Below are 15,432 nucleotides of genomic sequence, written 5' to 3'. Positions count from 1 at the left end.
GTCCTTTCAATATGTTTTATCTGCTGGTCTCGTGGGCCTTACGCTCAATCCTTTGACCTGACTTCCCACTTCCCCTTCCTTTCCGTTCTGGCAATGTGCAGAGTCCACACAGCCCAATGAGAGCAAATCTCCTCTATTTAACCCTGACGATTTGGCTGGGACGCACACAGAGTGCTCAACACTGTACACACATTCATTCGTCTCAACCGCCAGAAGCCATGAAGAGCGTTTTGCTTTCTGTCGCTGTAGCGCTGTCTATCACGATGGCCTTCTCTCAGGAGACAATCACAATCAACCTGAGAGGTAAAGCTTTTCCTATTTCATACGGTCTTTGCGCTTCAAAAAGTGACATTGCGTATGCTGTTGACAGTTTTTCCGGCAAAGAGCATTGCCGGAGTGATCCAACTCAGCTTTCTGAATGACCAAAGCCAGCCCGAGTACGGCTTCAATGTCACCGAAGCGCGAGACATTTGCACTAATCTTGGACTCAACCTCGCCTCCAAAGACCAAGTCACCGAAGCCCTCAATAGGGGTTTCGAAACATGCAGGTAAGACCAAAACACACACAAAGTGAAATTTACCCAAGAAAAAATGCATATTCTTTCAGGATTCTTTTTTTACTTAAGGTTTGGCTGGATTGATGAGCATTATGCAGTCGTCCCCCGCATCAAGGCACTGTCAATCTGCGGCCAAAACCAGACCGGCTTGGTCTCATGGCGAGCTGCACTGGACAAAAAGTTTGATGTGTTTTGCTTCAACCAATCAGGTAGGATTTATTTGTCATTTAAGAGTGCACCGAGCATCATTTAACACCGTTAGATAATCCATCATAAAAATAAGAATCCAGCATCATGAAGGGCTTTAATATGGATTATTTTAATTTTACATATTTAAAATAATGATTTTTTTTTCCCTTGCCGCCCTGCGGGTCAAGACCAGGGGATGTGGTTAATATTTGTCAGCTGCGGGCATGAGAAGCTCTTTGACACTTTTTGTGCTTAAGGGGTATGTAAATAAATGTGACTTGAAAATATTCACATGCTTTCTCATTTGATGTTTATGATTGTGGTTGTTTGACACAAAAATGTCAGGGGTTTTTTGTAATGTTAACTGCTCCCATGCAGTTGGATTTTCTATGTTCAACAAAAAAGAAAGGTTTAAAGAGACGCCACATGCAACTGGTTGACAACTAAAATTCATATTAAAGTAAAAGTAAAGTACTTCCAAGTCAACAGACTTGGAAGTATTATTTTGTTATTTTATTATCAGACAGTTCTATTCCAATGTATGCTTATTTTTCATTTCAGATTACTTTGCATTTTTTTTCCTATGCGTATAACTGAATAAATATAGTTGTGCAGACAAGAATAGACAAAAAATATATATTGGTGACACTGGCCTGTGACTATGAGTGTTATTAAGACTTTAGTTACCAAAACATTCAAATCAGTTCTCCGTATGAGGCAGCACAACACTGCAAATTGCAACCGCAAGAATAAACATGTTGTTAAACAGTTGCAGCAAAATGGAACATCACTTTCTTTTTAAGGGTTGTGAAACACACATGCTAAAATTGAACCAAATACTAAATACATTTCTTAACAACGTAATTTCAGAAGTAGAATTGCATGAGCAGCTCAACTGAGGATGGACGTAATCGGATCGCTGCCCAAGCATAGTACAGTTTTATTGAACTTTTAAGTTCAATTCATTCAATCTTCAAGGAATGTTTGTTTTTAAATAATTGTTTAGCTGCAATTTTATTTTACTTTTATGTGCAACGCAATTTAATTGTATTTCCTATACTCAGTGCCAGTGTTCATGCGGTGATCTAAAATAATTTACATTTTTGGCAATACGATTCCTGTCTCACTTTTTAGGTGGTTTAGGCAGTACATTTTGGGAAAATTTTGACTGATTTAGATCATTTTAGGAAATTGTCCATATATAAATTTGCAACTTAATATCACATGCAATACTGATATATTTTGCAAATTCAATACTAAACTCATATGTATTACCATATCTTTATCATTTGACAAACATAACAAAAGCCTGAACATTACTATAGTGATATGTACTTTATGTAACACATCTCTCCTTGTGTTTTTGTCATATACAGATTACACAGCTCAACCCGAGGAAGAAATGACGACCATGATTTCCAAGTTCGATGATGCCCCAATTCCTACCGCCTCTCTCTTTATTTTCAATCTTTCTTTGACCTCCGACCTCACGTTGCTGGACAGTCTGGATGGGGCACAGCTCGCCCGTTTAACCGGCAGTGAACAGAGCTCTGGGAAAGGTTTGTCACTTGTCTCCATTACACAAAACTCATGATTGTTAAGTCTCGCATGGGGACCAATGTACCTGTCATGTGTCATTCTTCCAGGAAAAGTGGTGCTCATCACCTCCGCATGTGCTGTTCTCCTTGTTGCAATAGCCGTCCTTGCATACATCAAAGTGTAAGTTGCCTTATCATCGAGAAATCATTTTTCAGCTTAGTCTCTAGAACAGGGGTGGGCAATTATTTTCCCGGGGGGGCCAAATGAGAAGCAGAAAATATTGTGGAGGGCCGGGCCAAAAGTTAGAAATAGAAATAGAAAATAAAGAAGATAGCACAATGTCTTTGTATGCCAGTAATAATGTAACATTCTCCTCCACCATCACACTCAGCACCGGTTCTCCTCAAGGATGTGTACTGAGCCCCCTGTTGTTCACGCTCTACACATTTGACTGCTCTCCGACTCTTATTAGCGGTACAGTTTGCGGAAAGTTTTTAACATGATAACAATCAAACCATTCTAGGAAATGTTCATTTACTCGAGCCACAAGCAATTCACTCTGAGCATGGAAATTGCCAGAATCAGACTGAGTAAGAATCGCTTCCTTGTTTTTCAGTCTCGTAGATTTGAGTCTTTCCAACTCCAGGCGTCTCCTGAATGTTTCGTACTTTGTTACCCGCTTCGTTTAATCAGATACATATCACTTTCCCTTCCATGGTCATTACTCTCTCCCTCTCTCTTCGTCTTCCCCTCCCTCCCTGTGCTCTGCAACTTGAAGTAACTGTGCCACCTGGTGTTGAAATACCTGTCATTACAAGTCCAAACGAAATGAATGCAATCAAACCTTAATTGTGCACCAATCTTCGGCGGGCCGGATTAAAAAGACCAATGAGCCGCATCCGGCCCGCGGGCCGTAGTTTGCTCACCCCTGCTCTAGAAGTACTAAATAGCAGAAGTCCACAAGTAATTGACTCAACCAACTAAAAGAGTTTGTGATTGTCCATAGAAGCCACAAGATGGTGATAACTACTTGTATCTAAACCAGGGGTGTCAAACTCATTTCACATTGCGGGCCACATACGGACTCGGTAGATGTCAAGTGGGCTGGACCATTAACATTATACCATACTCTGCTATATATAACCAAAATATCATGTCGTTCCTTTGTTTTGGTATAAAGAAGCATTGGCGCATTGATACTGTTTGATGTGTTGTGTCTGTCTCAGAGTCAGACTGAGACTGCTGTTTTCTTCTCTGATCAAAACAATGTTGTCTTCTACTCTGATGAAAACAGTATGCCCCCTAGTGGATAATCCATGAAGTGCATCTTATGAAAAATATTCATTCCATGTCTTTAATGTATTTTTTCACTTTTAAATTATCCTGTGGGCCTGATCGAACCTCCTTGGGGGCCGGTTCCGGCCAGCGGGTTAGCATGTTTGACACCGCTGATCTAACCAAAGGTCTTCAATCCACTTCAGTAGACTACGCTTAGCTGCATTGTCTCTGTCAAATCAAGAGATACATACTGTAACTTAAATTGAGTGATATCTTGTGAAGCCTGCCGATGCCAGACACTGATACTTAAGTAAAAAAATTCAGACATCAAGTCAGTAGTTGGCATTAAAGCGCAACAGTTTGACACAAAAAGAAAGAAGGAAAGAAAGAAAGCTTTGTTCAAAATTAGCTGTCATTGTTTTAAAGTTTCTGTACCAAAAGCACGAGGAATATCTCAGCATCGGTGAGTACTTGGGCATTTTGGTACCACATGTAGAGCTTTGCCGCAATCTTGGTGTTTCATGAAATACACTACATGTTGAATAGTGTTGCATCTGTAGGATTATAAACCTGTTTCAGTTTTCAGTTACTATTATACAATGACTGTATTTGCTATTGGTATCAGGCATTCAATGTGACGGTGTATTTCTGAACAGGAAAAGGCGCTTCCAGAGAGCTGACGTGACTCAGGAGCGTGGAGACATCGTCATTGCAAGTTAAAATGATCACTTACAAGATATAACCTCTCTGATTTCACCTTTAATGTGTTAGAGCGACACAACATCTGATTTTGCACCGTGCATATTGTTTTATGTCTCATGTTAAAGGCAGCAGCTTTTTGGAAGGATGTACAGTAAATAGGTAGCCTCTCCATAACAATCACAATCTTTGTTTGCATCAGTTTGATATTGCAAGTAAATATGAGTAATTGAGACTTTAAAGACATTGTTTGTGTGTAATCACATTGGTACAAACTAAAATTCTTGGCAAAAGCTTCCGCAACAGGTTTCTTGTGTTTTGTGTAAAGGGCTCTCACACATACCCCCATCACACAATACAGTCTGGAGTGCAAATGTTTATATAGTGTGGCTTTATGTGAAGATGGAGTGTTTGCCCTTGCTATCGTGGTTTTTTATGCCAATGATGAAATTAATAATACAAGACATGTTCCCTCTTGTCTGCATAGTGAATAGTTCCTTATTCAAGATTGCATTCTGTTGCAGTAAAGTTGGTTTCTCTCCTCGACACTCTCAAAGTCAAGAACAATAATGTACTGTTAATACTAAGGGTCCAATATGAGACGCTGTTGTAAATTTAATACTGCATACCCTAAATTACCCAAATACTCTACCGAAATGCTCTCATAGACACTATGGAAATGCCCCCAAATGTACAGTTCTGAATTTCTTTGCAGATTATTGTGAAATATGATCATAGGGCATAAGCGAACCAGGCAGTCGCCAAGGGCGCTATCTGCTGGAAGGAGGCGCAAAAAAGGCTTTTGAATGAAAAACTGCTCGTCGTACTTTCCAACTTCCCGATTCAGACTCCCAAATTTCAAGCCTATCTCTCACGGGTCCCAATCAGCAATTCCTTCCGCTGGCGAACAGATCTTTTTGTCTGCGATTGGCTGATAACCGTTTCAGGGTGTCCCCCGCCTACTGCCTGAAGACGGCTGGCATAGGCGCCAGCACCCCCTTGTGAGGATAAAATGGATCGGAAAATTGATGGATCGATTTTTTTGTGTTAAATTTGGTTGTTCTGAGTCCCACACTGTCTCACTGTCATATGGTGTTCCACAGGGTTCAATTCTGGGGTTTCTGCTTTCTTCATCGTATCTGCTCCCTTTGGGTTCTATCTTAAGGAAACATTGTATTTCCTTCCACTGCTATGCGGTCAGATGTATGTACAGATACTTTGAAAACGTGATTAATGCCTTCATCACATCTCGGCTGGATTACTGTAATGCACTTTAGTTTGCCAGCCAATCCTCTGTCAAGCGTCTCCAGTTGGTGCATAATGCTGCTCCTCACCTCTTGACTGGTACACGAAAGAGGGAGCACATAACTCCTACTCTGGTTCTCTTCACTGGCTTCCTGTACATTTTAGAGTTCTTTTTAAGATTCAATTTGGTTTCAAATCTTTAAATGGTCCCGCCCCACCTTACATCTCTGAGCTCCTCCAGCGCCAAATTTGTAATGCATCTGAAATAATTTTATTGGTGTGTGAGAGCATTGCAGTGTGTGTGTGTGTGTGTGTGTGTGTGTGTGTGTGTTAGAGAGTATTTAGTAATCCCGAATAATGTACCTTATTCACACAACAGAATTTATGGCTTCTGACTTGACAGCATCCACAAGGAAACTGAGTTCATTGCACAGAGTTTCATGTCGGTAGGCCATGCGGATCTGAGCCACGTTGGTGCGGCGAATGTCATTTCCTTCGGGTCCATCTTTCAAGTAATCCACCCCCAAAAAGTGCTTCTTGTCCTGGAAATTAAAAATAGCAAATGATCACTCCTCTGGCTCCCGAGTCAACAGCTTATTGTCTAGTGCAAAGTCATAGAAAATCAGTAAGGGTTTTAAAGTAAAATAGAATGCAATCAGCCTTTATTACTAGCGTAATGGGGAAATTCTGGTTTTACGGGAGTGGCAGAGAAGAATGCTAATATTTTGACTCTCTGGGCTCGATGCTGGCCTTTTTTGTTCACCTTGCTTTTTTTTTCATCTAACCGCAAAATTAAATGTAAAGTATGGCAATATTTACAACTGCAGGCAATGGAAATGAGTGGAATGAGCAGCAATGCATGTACAGTCCTTAAGGACAAATTATACATTTGCAAATACATGTATGAATGACTAATAAGTTATTTATACTGTTCATACAAAAGTGAATGTGAACAAGAAGAGACAGCATCATTACAGCCAACAAAACAACATAAAATTCTGATTTAATTTCCCTATTATCATAACAGCCAACTTTCAATTTTGTAAATGTTTGGTTTATTCCAATTATTCCCATAAATTATTGTTAATAATCGTTTCCAAGTTAGAAAATTCCCATAATTTTGCAACCCTGCGTGGCATAGGTGTCAAAGTCAAGGCTTGAGGGCCGGATCGACTTCATTTTTTTATCTAAAAATACCAGCACTACAAATTGTCTTTACTTTTAAAAACACAGGGCTATTGGAGGCATATTTTGTTACAAAAATGAGTTTGACACACCTGCTACCGAATTCAACCTGAAACTCTACCTGGTCAGAGAGTCCACATTGCAGCACGCTGTTTCTGGCTATTTCACACACATCACACGTGCTGAGCTTCCACAGCTGAGCTGCTATTGCATATTCCTCCATCAGTGGCTCCTGTCAACACAGGAAGCTCAGTCTTAGTAGTTGTAGATTTTTATGGAATAATGACATTATACAGTTCTAATAGTTGTCATCAGGCGCCCCACTAGCAGTACAAATAGCGCAAATATGTCAGCCAATCAACAAATGTCAATCTTCCATAGTTTTATTTCAGTGAGTTGAGTCACTGTGCAGTGAAATGCAGGCCTGAACCCATACAAACAATTACTGCGGTGTTACCTTCGTGTAGTGGAACTGCATTGGGTCGTCTGTCGACAAGGACACGCAGAGACCTTTGTGCAGGAACTCTCGCAGAGGGTTTTTCGAGTATTCCAAGAACAGGCTGTTGTTACTCAATGGAGACATCGCAATGGGCACTTGGGCCAAGTAGTACAGATACTGAAGCACGGGGCTCTAGAAGGGGGCCATAAAAACAAATGCGCTGTTTTATGTATTATAAAATGGGGCAAGTTAATTTGTGTTGATAGCTGTTGCTTAATTCCTAATCTTGATTGTTAGTTGTTTATTTTAGTCAGTTTGCTAGGCTGCAGTGGTGACCGGTCAATGGAGGGCGCTAGGGCACCCTGCCACCACTGGCGGTGGTCACCGTCTTTGCTTTTTATGAAAACTAAGACAAAGATACAAATTTTGACAGTCAAATAATATTTTGAATTGTGTTTATCTATTTTATGAGTCGCATGATAAAAACTAGATAATCACTATCATGACTAAAGTTGTTTTGCTGTTGTTTGAAATCATGACGCGCTTTAGGTCTTGGGCGCACATATCTTCACCCACCGACTCCCATTAAATGGTGGACATGCGTAGTACTTCCTCTTCAATGCAATGGCGAAGGCCAAGGTGGGGTATTGAATTCCAGCGCAACGAGGTGACTTCTTGGCTCGTTTTCTGTGCACACAATGCTTTGGCATTGACGTGTCCCTTGTTCAGGAATTACTGTTTCTATATTTCAAGTTTGATATTTCTTTCCACCGCTGAGATTTAGAGGGCATGCTAAGATTGGTCAGTAGTTTACTCTTCTGCGGACTTGGTGTAGTCGTGCTTACTCAATCATATTAGTCATTCAGACTACTTACTTAGTTAATTACTTACAAGACAAGATGCTGCAGATAAGACTGAAATGTTGGTAGGGGGGTTTCTCTGTCTGATGGTTGCTTAGTGTGAAGCAGACATGTTTTATTAAATTGTTGCTTCCGCTATGCCACACCATGTAGGCCCTGCTATCCAGCTGCCTCAGGAGGGTCGTTGGACACTGACTTGTTATCACTTGTGTTAAGTTGAGTGGTCAGTGCCAAAGCCAACAAGCCCCAGAAGCAGTTGACGACTTTGCTAGTTTGGAAAAGTCCTTAAACTGCCGCTATGATGTTAATAACATTCAGCTGATTTTAGTCCCTGCGGGTCGTCGATTAACAAAAGACATCAGGTCAGTGTAAAGTACCTTCTTCAAGTTGAGCCCATGTGAGATGTTGTCTGCTGTGAGGAAGGCAGAGACCAGATGAGTGACAGAGCCTGCCTCTCCACAGTGCGGGCGAAACTGGAAGGTGCTCAGACCGCGTTCCCTGCAGACCCCACAAGGTGAAAACTACATGCTTTCAACAACACTGATTATCCGACAAGATCCTGGAGGAATAAGCTCTTACTTTCTGAGATTGTTCAGGACCATGATGTTTGCATACATGTGAAAGACGTAGTAGCTGTATGGAGGGTTGTCATCTCCAGTCCACTGTTCTGGCTTTGGGCTCCTGAATGAGAACATGTGATCGCTGTGTTTGGACTCATCATCTACACTGTCAAACCCCGATACCTGTGGAGGGAAAAACATATGTCACTGGTGCTCATCCGCCCCTACACACCTGCCCGGCGCCTCAGGTCTGTGGACCAGACTTTATTAGAAGTACCAAGAACTAAACTGAGGCTCAGAGGGGATCGAGCCTTTTCTGTTGCTGGTCCCTCTCTCTGGAATGACCTCCCACTGAACATTCGGCAAGCCTCCTCGCTGCCCATCTTCAAAACCCTCCTCAAAACTCACTTGTATTCTTTGGCATTCGACTCAGCATGACTTAGATTTGTTCTTGGTTTTACTGTTTGGTGCTTTCTACCGCCTTTATTACCGATTTGTCTTACTGTTTATTGTGCATGTTAAATTGCTCCATGTACAGCACTTTGTATGCAGCGATGGCTGTTTGAAAGTGCTCTATAAATACTGTTGTTGTTGTTGGTGCAAATGATTATTTCCTTGAGGTGAATGACAAGAGCTGCCCAAATACTGGTTACAAGAGATCATGTTTCTTTATGTGTGTGACAGAAGTGTGACACTTTCAATATTTTTGAAAAACAAGAAAAAAAACTCAATTTTTAGAACCCACATTGGTATTTTTTATTGGGTCTTTTTCCTTTTGCATACTTGTTCACCCATCGTGGATATCAATCCATCCATATTCCAATCCGCTTTATCCTCACAAGGGTCGCAGGGGATGCTGGAGCCTATCCCAGGCGTCTTCGAGCAGTAGGGGGGGGACACCCTGAACCGGTCGCCAGCCAATCGCAGGGCACAGACAGACGAACAACCATCTGCGCGCACACACTCACACCTCGGGACAATTTAGAGTGTTCAATCAGCCTGCCATGCATGTTTCTGGAATGTGGGAGGAAATCAAGAGTACCCGGAGAAAACCTACGCAGGCTTGGGGAGAACATGCAAACTCCACACATGGAGGCCAGAGTGAAACCCTGCACCTCTGCACTGTGAAGTTGACGCGCTAACCACTGGACCAGCGGGCCACCCTACATATCCTTTTTTTTTTTTTTTTTTTAATCAAATGTTTCTTGTTTCTTAAAATGTTATTTTTTTTCTTGTTTTCCCGAAATATTGAAAAATGACTCAACAATATATCAAAATGTTACATTTCTGAAGGATTTAAATTTCATGGTAAATTCTCAAATTTGGAATTGGTACAGCCGGCAGTTTTCCAATGTTCCAAGTTGTAAAACTTAATCTTGTAAACTCATTTGATCAAATATGCTGTCAGATCAATATATAGGACATAAACATTTATTTTACGATAAATGTTATCATGCACTGATTTGGTGGAATGGCCTTGATCTAGTACTGCAGATTCTGAAAGCCCTTGGCAGATAACATTGAAATGCTTCAAAAGGAAGAGAAAAAAGTATTGGGAATAAATTAGTACAATGCAATGGATCAGATACTAGAATGTAGGTTGTAAATGTCAGTACTTCTCATAGTGTGTAAGAAGGCATCGAAATAGGGGCTCTGAAATGTGTTATAATTGCTGATCATTGTGGAATTTGGATGAAATAATGTCATTCTGTTAAAAAAAGCGTGTTTGTTTGTTTTTATGACAGCAATGTTAAATGCCCAACAGCATATTGTACTACTTACATATTTGAGGAAAACGTGGAGTTCTTTATGACTCTGCGGGTGGATGGTTGCCTCAAAGAGGGGAAGGAATATATTCTGCAGCATCTTGGCAAAATTAGGCACCAGCTTCTTTGACTTAAAAATGTCGCTAGACACAAACACAATACTTTCTTATCAAGGAGATTTTGAAAATTTGGGGGATTGAGCCGATAAATAAAGAGGACTCACTATATTCTCGGCACTTGAATCATCCACCTCATGTTGGGTGAGTACACTTTGTGGAGAATGAACCACTTGGCCAGGTTGTGCCACTCCTCTGGAGCGCGTCCGTAGATGGATAAGCGTGGCTCTGCGTGCTGGTATTTACTTTCCTCCAAGTCATGGGACACTTCCTGTTCATGGTGGAGATGGAATGTGACCAAAACAACGTGCTCTGCTCTGTATATTTAACCCTTTCAGGGACAGCTCTTACTACAGTGGACAGTTTATCATGTTATCAGGTTACAGTATATCATTATTGGTGCAAGGAAGGGTTAATACAGTGGTGCCTTCACAGACACGTCGAAATTGCTCCTTCACCACATTGCATTTCTTCATAGGAAATAAGGCACTCTATAATATTGTACTTCATCAAAAGATCCAGTAACCCTAAAACTTTCAAGCGGGCACAAAACTGCCAACTATGACTCTATTTACCTTGATTATGCGAGCAAAATACTCGCCATTGAGATGGTTATCCGTTTTGAGAAAGATTTCTCGGAGTTCACTGGCTCCAACGGGATTATACTTGGAATTGAATTTATCAAAGCGATGGAATGTATGCCTTCCCTGTCGAGATTAATGAGCAGTCACAACTTTTTAAATATAGATATATTGGCAAATAGTGACATTCTCTTCCTTACAGCATGCACATCCAGGGAGTCCACAGTAAGGTCATAGGGGTCCATGTTGAGCCTGTGGAACACCTGCTCGAGAGTCATCTCCTGCCCAGCGTTTTCCATGACCACCCGGTCCGAATCGGTGTTGTATGTTTTCTGAATGAACGTCAGCAGGTGCTTCTGAGACATGCATGCAGCTGCATGAATGTGTGTATCCACCTGTATGAAAAACATAGTGTTTTTTTTTGTTTTTGTTTTTTCAAAAGAGGGCATGATTAATGGTCCCATTGCCCATGCGTTCAGAAGCATATCAACCTTTCTCACGTTGTAGAAATCTCGGTGAGGAACACTTTTTAGTTCCTTGAGCTCAGCCATCTCATTGAGCATTTCATGGAGGTGGAATTTGGAACTCAAGAAATTGAGTCGCCTGTGACAGTAGGTTTTCCTATAAAAAAAAATCAGAAATCAGCACGTTCAGGAATTTGGGGGTTTTGAAGTTGCAAAGTGTCAAAAATGGAAAGATTAATCAAAAGCAATGAAATGCTTTTGTTGGTATGCTCAACAAGGTCAAATGTGTCACATGGTGGATCGTCTGCATTTTGGGAATGGTTGCGAATCATAGGTACGGACAACTAAAGTAGGGCTCAGTACAATGGGAATTGTTTTTGTGAACCCGTTTCCCCTATAGTGATACTACAGCATCAATACAACTGGCATAGGTCATTAGCTGTCAGTTTGTTGTGCAACTTACGTGGGCCCATCTGCAATCATTGCCAGCACATGACCAAGGTCGATAGCAAAGGTCTCCAGATTTGGATAAGGAAGGTCATGTGGACGATTTTTTCTGAGATCCTCAGCGGTATCATACACGTGCACTATTCCATCTAACAGTCGTAGTTCATATGTCAGGTTCTCTGGGATGTTTTCCAGACTGTATGGATCCTCATCCTCTGTTGGACATGGGCACATATCTGAAGAGCCAAGACAAAGTTAGTCTTCCACCAATCCGAGTCATCTTGTTTGCTCACGAATTTTAAAACCTGGTTGAACTTCCTCCTCTTCACTCCATCTGACGTTTTCAGCCCTGCGAAGGAACTGCGCTGTAGTTCTGCAGAATCTGTGGTAGGCCAATTTGGAATATTTCTCACGAATCAGCAGAGCTTTGAGAAGACTTTTGGCTGCCTGTTCATAGTCTTCCACTGTGATCTGAATCAAATATGAAGATGAGCATTAGTAATGAGTTGGTAGTCATGTGAATTCAGACATTTTTTTTAATAACTTGATCACACGATAAGAACAAAAGTATTCAAACACTGTTCATATTGAAATAATCTTTCAAGATCTGTGTTGTGTTGCCTTAGATTGAGAGGGTTTTTTTTTTTTTTTTGCAATGTTTTCCTGGTGTCCCTTTTTTCATGTCTTGTCTTGCTCGTTAGGTTTTTGTTTCCACCAGTTCTCATTGGTTTGCTCCCATGTGTTAACCAATCAGCTCTCTGAAGCTACTCGTGTCCTCATTGCCCCATCAATTTTGGATTTTCTTCAGGGTTCGTAAAATGTTGGACAGGTAAAATTTTGAAAATGTTCAAATACCTAAAATTTGCTACGTTGGCAGGCATTCGCTGCTCAGTGAGATACAAGTTTTACTCACAGAATTTCTCAAATTGCTTGACAAATTCAGTTGGTTGCTGTCCTGTGGAAAAACACTTCCGAAATGCGGACATCCCTTTAACGTTTAAAAAAAAAAAATGGACATAGGTATTTTTAACAGCATGAGTTGACACAACATACTTGTGACATCCTCTGATCTAAACTTTTTTAAAAAACACACATTAGTTTTTTTGGGGGGTTTTTTTGTTTTTTGTGGGAGAGAGGCTTTTAATGTGAAATATTAAACTGATATTGCATCTATAGTCATCACTGTATAGTGTGTGTGAGCCAATCCTGCTCTTCCTGCTGCACTCACTCCTGCACAGTAATCACCACTAATTGTGACCCTTTGGTAATCAGGACAGTATTCTGGCACAGATGAGCAGAGCGAGCTGGAACTGGCTGATTTGTATGGCGTAGGAGCCCCTGGCCATATCCAGTCTGGATTCCCTGAGTGCTGTATGGACATGGACTGGGAACGAATCATCTTCAAGCTTTTGCGCCTGTAAAATGAGAAACACAATTAAGTCACTATAAAGGTCAGTCTGATTTGGTGTCTGGACTTCAAAATGGACATATGGCCACACAATTTGGAAATTTGTCCAAATTACAAGTACTGTATACCTTTTTGTAGATTCGCAGTTTGGAATTGACTTTCTTTGTGCAACCGATCCTCTATTTGTTGAAAAACTTGCCTGTTTGTTTCGACTGTTTGTGTGCCTGGGCCAAAGTGCCGTACTGAGGAGTATTAGTTTGGAGTCTTGGTGCAGGTCAATTGATGAGCTTCATCGAAGCAAAAGTAGCGTAGTGAAGTTAAATTATGAATATCGTATACAGTATATGGTCAATGTTGAGTCCAAGCTGCTTGTGTCCAAATTTGGTCAGTTTCATTGTTTTCCACAAATCTTTTCTATTGGTCAGTCCTACAAGTGAGTTATACCTTTTGGCGCTTTCCTCAGAATGCTGTTCTGCCAACTCCTTAAGCAGTTCATGCTCTTTGGCTTGCTGCAGGCCAATGGGGCAGTCCTCGGGGACGGTGAACATAGATAATGCATCCTTATTGTCCTCTTCTTTCAGGGCCGACGCGTACACCTTTTCCGCCAGGAGTTGGGTCTCCTCCTCAGCCTGACTGAGAGTTACCTTGGGGAATTGGCGAGGCATGTCTGCACGTTAGAAGAAGCAAGAGAAAAGTAAGTGGTAACGTATACAATTGCGTGTGTACAACACAGTGGGCGAGTCCTCCCCCCCCCCCCACCCTTACTCAGACAGGAGTTTGACTAGGTTGTACTGTTTTGTAAACAAGAAAATCCTCACATGGGACACTTTGTGACATGATGAGGGCAGGCTGCTGCACAACAGCACCGCCTGGGGATAGTGAATTGTTCCTAATCTCCTGAAGACCACAGCATTTCTAATATGCATGTAGTACGCCCTTGTTCTAACCGGTAAGACAATTCAATGCAGTAGTACAGCGACTAGGGCACATCTGGAGAACCACTGTTTGTTACTAGTAACATTTTTCCACTACTGTATGATATGACAGCTTTTGCATAATAGTAGGACAGCTGCATGTTACAAGTGAGTATTGTACTAGTGAAGCACTTGATGTTAGTGAAATTTTGGCTGGTAAATTAGTAGTATACAATTGTCAACTAGTGCATAGTTTTGCCATGAAATTGTCCTAGTAGCATATCACAGTTGTTCTTCTAATGAAGACAAAGAGCATACAGCCCGAACGGACAACGCGAATCCCCCTTCTAATGGGAGGGGCCATAGGGCTAGCGTGCAATGTGTGCTGGGCGGCTCCGATCCCTGGCTACAGAAACCAGCTCTCGGGAAATGAATGTCACCTCTCTGGCAGAGAAGGAGCCTCAGCTGGTGTGAGGTGAAGAAGTTCCAACAAGACATAGTCGGGCTCGCCTCGACAGCTTGGGCTCTGATAACAGTCCTCTTCAGAAGGTTTGGGCTCTCTTCCACTCTCAAGCGGCCCACAGAGAGAGGCGCCCAGCAGGTGTGAGCATACTTATTACCCCTGTAATGATTCTCCTGTCCTAGAAAGGAGGAGCTGACACCCTCACCTACGATCATGAGGTGTGAGGTCGTGACCGAAAGAACAAGATCCCACACACAAGTGGGCGAAATGGGGTTCAGGGTTTCTGGGCTCTCCCTTAAAGTTAGGATGAGAAGCTCGGGCCATTTGGAGAGGGACTCAGAGTCGAGCTGCTGCTCCTCAGCATTAAGAGGAACCGGCCGGGTGAGGTGGCATCTGGTTAAGCAATGTCAGACAGTAGTGGAAGGTGCCGGAAAAAAACACCAATAAGACGTAGTCGTTCGATTTGTGTACCAGAGTTGTTCTAAGAGTGTGTTGAACTGTCTTACTAGTGAGGACAAAGCGCGTATGAATACATGAACAATTCGGCACACTAACAGGAGTTGTTCTAAGAGTGTGTTGAACTGTCTTACTAGTGAGGACAAAGCGCGTATGAATACATGAACAATTCGGCACACTAACAGGATCTTGAATAAATGTCCAAACGGCTCGCCATAGATCAGAGACTGGCTGAGTTGAATGTTATTTAAGCCAGTGTTCCACTC

At 41.8% G+C, this 15,432-nt stretch overlaps 2 protein-coding genes across 2 annotated transcripts; one reads left to right on the top strand and one right to left on the bottom strand.

Moving 5' to 3' along the window:
• The first annotated feature begins 136 nt into the window (after positions 1 to 136).
• On the top strand, positions 137 to 4,565 carry lyve1a (lymphatic vessel endothelial hyaluronic receptor 1a). Its single transcript, XM_086106887.1, has 6 exons — positions 137 to 303; positions 371 to 548; positions 627 to 766; positions 2,123 to 2,305; positions 2,393 to 2,465; positions 4,220 to 4,565. The coding sequence occupies exons 1-6, from the start codon at positions 219 to 221 to the stop codon at positions 4,281 to 4,283; spliced, it is 723 nt and encodes a 240-aa protein (XP_085963013.1). The 5' UTR covers positions 137 to 218; the 3' UTR covers positions 4,284 to 4,565.
• ampd3a (adenosine monophosphate deaminase 3a) lies at positions 4,303 to 14,043 on the bottom strand. Its single transcript, XM_086106886.1, has 14 exons — positions 13,778 to 14,043; positions 13,154 to 13,340; positions 12,231 to 12,396; positions 11,942 to 12,161; positions 11,506 to 11,635; positions 11,215 to 11,409; positions 11,009 to 11,140; positions 10,541 to 10,704; positions 10,334 to 10,460; positions 8,571 to 8,734; positions 8,369 to 8,489; positions 7,150 to 7,323; positions 6,814 to 6,924; positions 4,303 to 6,049 (listed from the first exon to the last, which is right to left on the bottom strand). Exons 1-14 carry the CDS (start codon positions 13,996 to 13,998, stop codon positions 5,876 to 5,878), a joined length of 2,286 nt encoding a protein of 761 aa, XP_085963012.1. The 5' UTR covers positions 13,999 to 14,043; the 3' UTR covers positions 4,303 to 5,875.
• Between the last annotated feature and the right edge of the window lie 1,389 nt (positions 14,044 to 15,432).

The sequence above is a fragment of the Hippocampus guttulatus genome, chromosome 3 (genome assembly GCF_054856545.1).
Source record: "Hippocampus guttulatus isolate MCC_2025c chromosome 3, RoL_Hgut_1.0, whole genome shotgun sequence".
Lineage (NCBI taxonomy): Eukaryota > Metazoa > Chordata > Actinopteri > Syngnathiformes > Syngnathidae > Hippocampus > Hippocampus guttulatus.
The sequence above is the reverse complement of the archived record's forward strand: the minus strand, read 5'-3'. Positions and strand labels throughout refer to the sequence as shown.